The 5,275-nt window shown below is 51.3% G+C and overlaps 1 protein-coding gene across 1 annotated transcript; it reads left to right on the forward strand.

Moving 5' to 3' along the window:
• Positions 1-677: 677 nt before the first annotated feature.
• ASCL1 (achaete-scute family bHLH transcription factor 1) lies at positions 678-1,355 on the forward strand. The gene has a single exon (XM_089920058.1). It carries the CDS (start codon positions 678-680, stop codon positions 1,353-1,355), a length of 678 nt encoding a protein of 225 aa, XP_089776184.1.
• The last annotated feature ends 3,920 nt before the right edge of the window (positions 1,356-5,275 follow it).

Consider the following 5,275-nt stretch of genomic DNA (forward strand, 5'->3'; position numbering starts at 1 on the left):
GCGGGGGGGCTGCAGCCGCTCGCTGCAGCAGCGGGGAGTGGGGGGCGAGGCGGGGCCAGGGCTGCGCGTGGGGCTGGGTGTCCCATTGAAAAGGCGGCCGCACTCCAGCCGCCCAGCACTCTCTCACTTCTGGCCAGGGAACGTGGAAGGCGCAGCGACGGGGAGCCGGCCAAGGAGGGCGAGTGAAAGAAGGAAATAAGAAAGAAAGAAAGGGGGTTAACAAAATAATACAAACAGCCCTAGCCGCGGCTGGAGAGACCGAGACCCGGCGCAAGAGAGCGCAGCCCTAAGGGGAGAGGAACAGAAGACTCAGCAGAGCGCGCTCACCACCGACTTTTGCTTCTTCTGCTGTTTTTTTTTTTTTTTTTTTTTTAACAAGAAGGCACTAGCGGCAGCCTCACACGCGAGCGCCACGCGAGGCTCCCGAAGCCAACCTGCGAAGGGAGGAGGGGAGGGGGGAGGAGGAGAAGCAGTTACACCTTCCTTGCTCCCACCCTAAGAAGTCTCCCGGGGATTTTGTATTTTTGTAACTTCTCCCCGGGCTCCCTCTTCATCTCTCCCCTTCTCTCCCTCTCTGTTCGTGGCCCTCCGGTCCTGTCTGTGTCCCCCCAGCGCACGCCCCGCACCTCGCGTCCCCGGATCGCTCCGATCCCGCGACTCCTCGCCGGCCGCTGCGCATGGAGAGCTCTGCCAAGATGGAGAGCGGCGGCGCAGGCCCGCAGCCCTTCCTGCCGCCCGCAGCCTGCTTCTTTGCCACGGCCGCGGCGGCGGCTGCGGCGGCAGCGGCGGCGCAGAGCGCGCAGCAGCAGCCGCCGCCGCCGCCGCCGCAGGCGCCTCAGCTGAGCCCCGCGGCCGACGGCCAGCCCTCAGGGGGCGGTCACAAGTCAGCGCCCAAGCAAGTCAAGCGACAGCGCTCGTCCTCGCCCGAACTGATGCGCTGCAAACGCCGGCTCAACTTCAGCGGCTTCGGCTACAGCCTGCCGCAGCAGCAGCCGGCCGCCGTGGCGCGCCGCAACGAGCGCGAGCGCAACCGCGTCAAGCTGGTCAACCTGGGCTTCGCCACCCTTCGGGAGCACGTCCCCAACGGCGCGGCCAACAAGAAGATGAGCAAGGTGGAGACGCTGCGCTCCGCCGTCGAGTACATCCGCGCGCTGCAGCAGCTGCTGGACGAGCACGACGCGGTGAGCGCCGCCTTCCAGGCGGGCGTCCTGTCGCCCACCATCTCCCCCAACTACTCCAACGACATGAACTCCATGGCCGGGTCGCCGGTCTCATCCTACTCGTCGGACGAGGGCTCCTACGACCCTCTCAGCCCCGAGGAGCAAGAACTGCTCGACTTCACCAACTGGTTCTGAGGGGCTCGGCCTGCTCAGGCCCTGGTGCGAATGGACTTCGGAAGCAGGTAGGTTGCACTATGGAGGGAATGGGGGGAGATTTTCTTGCATTCATCCTTTTTCTTCTGTAGGAGGGGGACTGTCTCCACGGAGATGAGGGAGGGGGGTTGATTTAAAGGATTTGTTAAAGTCCGTCGATTTCAAATCCTGGTATGTTAGTTTCAGCCTTGGCTTCTGAGAGTGGCTTTGTCCAGGTCTCCAAAACTGGAGGGTAGAGCTGAGGCGGGGAACAGAGTACTAAGACCTGTCAAAAGAGGCGCTCTACCTGACAGATCTCTCTCCAAACCTCCTTTTGCTCCCACTACTGGCCTCCAAGTGCACACTAACCTCTCCCGTTTTTATGTTACAGGGCCACCGCGCAACCTGCATCTTTAGTGCTTTCTTGTCAGCGATGTTGAAAGGGAGAAAAAAGAAGAAAGAGGAAGAAGAGAAGAAGAAGAAAACAAACAAATCCAGGCAACCAACCCCTACGCCAACTAAGCGCCGCGTGCCTGAGAAGCAAGGCTCTCGCAAAACAGGAATGCGCTCAGAACAGTATCTGTGCACTCCAGTCATTCACGGAGATAGAAAGAGTGACTAGGACCCGAGTCAATGCACAAAATGCAGCTTGTGTGCAAAAACAGCGGGCTCCTGGCGGAAGGGAGCAGCACACGCCCTGTAGAAACTCCCACCCACCACTAACAGGCAGAGCTGACCTCCCCGCCCCCTCTGAAAGCGCAGTTCTTAGCCCTCTAGAAATGGGTTGGTGTCTTTCGTCTCTGTATCCTCCATCCCGATAAGCTGTGGACATTTGTCTGCAGTGAAAGTATGCTCTTTGAAACCCCAATCCTCTGCAGGGGGGGGGCTCCCTCCCCAAGCTCCACTCCCTCACACCATCTTTTCTACTTTTTTCATCATAGAATGCTTCCAATCTTTTGTGAATTTTTTTTATTATAAGAAAAATCTATTTGTATCTATCCTAACCAGTTTGGGGATATATTAAGATATTTTTGTACATAAGAGAGAGAGAAAAAATTTATAGAGTTTTGTACAAATGGTTTAAAATGTGTATATCTTGATACTTTAACATGTAATGCTATTACCTCTGCATATTTTAGATGTGTAGTTCACCTTACAACTGCCATTTTCCCTATGTGGTTTTGTAAAGAACTGTCCTCATAGGTGAGATCAAAAGGCCACCAGATGTACTTCAGCACCAATGTGTCTTACTTTATAGAAACTTTGTTAATGTATTAATGACGCTATTAAATACTGTTCAAGAAGAACAAAGTTTATGCAGCTACTGTCCAAACGCAAAGCGGCAGCCAGTTGGCTTTGATGGGTTGCCTTTTGGGAAATTTCTATCACTGCCTTTTTTTTTTTTTCTTACTGTTTTATTACAAACTTACAAAAAAAAAACCCCATGTATAACCCTGTTTTATACAAACTAGTTTCATAATAAAACTTTTTCTTTTTTTACAAATGAAAATGATCAGCTGCCCCTGAGTCTTCTTTGATGCCACTGCCCCTGCCCAAGTTATTACGAAAATGCCAAAGGGAAAGACGGGGGAGAAGAAGGCGGTAAGAAACATGCTAAGTGGCAGAAATGACAAAGATAAGTGCTATGACCAGTCCTATCCGAGATGATTCTATGATGAATGTACATATATATATATATATATATATATATATACACACACGTATATGGTTTTTCTCCACGTTCGTGTTGCAAATGTACACAGACACCTAGAGGATGGGTGGTGATTAATGGCTACATCGCCTTTTGATAACATGACTTTACACTGAAAAGATACCTCCAAAAGTGAACTGGAAAGAGAAGGTCCTCAGCCCAGTTTCTAACCCTTACCCCCATTCCGAGTTTCTCATCGTGAAACTGTGGAAGGGCTGGATGAGATAACGAACACTAGGGGTGAGAGAAAGGGTGGTGGTGCCTGAGGCTGGGCCTGGGGGAGGTAGCCCTGTCCACGCTCCCAGTGGTAGGTGTGTTCTTCCTTCACTGCCAGGCATGCATTTTCCACTCCTCTTCCCCACAGCACACACTTTCCACATTGGTTTTAAGTGAAGGGCACGTATGATGTAAATTTCTTACCGGAGTTAGATTTAAATAAAAGCCTTAGAAATGTGTGGTCGCTTTGAGACACTGGCCTATCTAAGCTTGTGACTCTATCCGAATGGCGTGAGCTGCGTGTAAAAGTACCCAATTACCAAGATTCAAAAAGAAATTGGTGGGTTTTTGGCTGGCTTGCTTCTTGTCAGTTAGCAAGGACGTGATCAGAATCCTACGCCGCCTCTCGCCGGCTCCGCGCTCGCCGCTTGCATTGCTTGCAGATTCAGTGAGCGTGTCTCCAGCCAAGCGGAAAGCCGAGCGCAAAATGCATCTTACAAAACCCAACAAAGAGCAGGGAGCCAGCACGTCTTCCAGAGTTAAAAATCTAGTCTGTGTTGGTACATCTATACCATTTAGTGGCACAGAATAATCATTTTTTAAAGCCGCGATGCGCGGAGCACGCCACAGCGTCTGATGTCATTTTGCTAAATGACCCTCTATAGAATGCACATTGAGGCTTCAGTCCCTTTCAAAGAGATGAGCGTAATTAAGGCGAAAAAAAAAATCAGTAAATTCCTCATCGCCATAAATAATCGGACTTTCTGCCAGCAGTGGGCCAATTTAGAGCTTACTTGAGGGAAGTAATGCTTTTGTGATGCCTGCTTTATTTTTTATCTTCTCATTTGGAGGACCAGAGCTGGGTCCCCCTCTCCCGCCACCCACCCCCGCCATGCATTTCTTATTCTTTTAATTTAGCTCCTTTGCAAGTTTCCAGATAAGGTACGCAAAGAAAGTGTAGCAAGTCATTTATGGCTATGAATATAGCATTAGGATAATGTTTCAGTCCCCACAAAGGGGATGTTTCCCCCCTTCTCCTTGTGAAGACAGGTGTTCTTTTACTCACTTGTGAATGGGAGATATCCAGTCTCGTTAAACTCGGGGCAAAGTTAGCCGTTGTTTGCCACAATGCGGAGGCAAACTCTAAAAATTCACAAACACACACACAATTTTGCCGAAGCTAGGAAAGGGCAAAGCGGGGATTGGGCAAAATCTCATTACATCTGCTCTAATCGCTTAGCAACACAAAGCCGGGGCTTGTGCGGCGAAGGGAAGCCATTCAGGGCGCTCTGACAGGCCGCATTCAGCCAGCATTAGTCAGCTCCATAAATCACCGCAGCCCATTGGCTGCGCGGCGGGCTTTGGAGCGGCCCTGGGCTGTCAGCGAAATACAAAACGTAGACCCCAGCGGCTAGCAGTCGCGGCCTCTCCCCCGTCTTAGCCCCAACTCCCGCTTTCTTTTCTGGGGGGAGGAGGGTGCTGGGGAAGAAAACTGCCTTGACGTTATTGACTGAGAAATCTTACCTATTCAAAAAAAAATGGCCTGGAGACCACCGAATTCAGACTGGAGCCGCCTGAAATTGACCAGGAGGAGCGGGGAGTGCCAGAGAGAAAGAAAAAAATAGACCCGCCGCTGGCTGCAAAACTGTTGAATGCGAGTATTATCAGAGGCTGTGCTGGAGCTACTGGGACACACGTCTCACCTCCCTGACTCTGCCTTTCACATTGTTAAATTGGGAGTAGGGGGTTATGCATGGAGAAATATCTATGTCAAGTTCATATCAGACGGGCCCACCGAAGAAGGAAGACACCGGCCCGCCCTCTGCCTAGAGCGTCAAAGGGCTAGGACTGAGGCTAGCAAGAAAGAGAGAGTAGAGCATGCATTTACACTTCGCTGTTCTTGCAGGGCTTGGGATGTTAGAGCAGGGAATCGACATCCCCTTCCTTCTAAGCTTCAGTATTCTTGTTTATAACATGAGGCTGATGGTACCCACAG

Source organism: Delphinapterus leucas, chromosome 11, assembly GCF_059928025.1.
Source record: "Delphinapterus leucas isolate spDelLeu-1000000601 "Yukka" chromosome 11, BTC_Dleu_Yukka2, whole genome shotgun sequence".
NCBI lineage: Eukaryota > Metazoa > Chordata > Mammalia > Artiodactyla > Monodontidae > Delphinapterus > Delphinapterus leucas.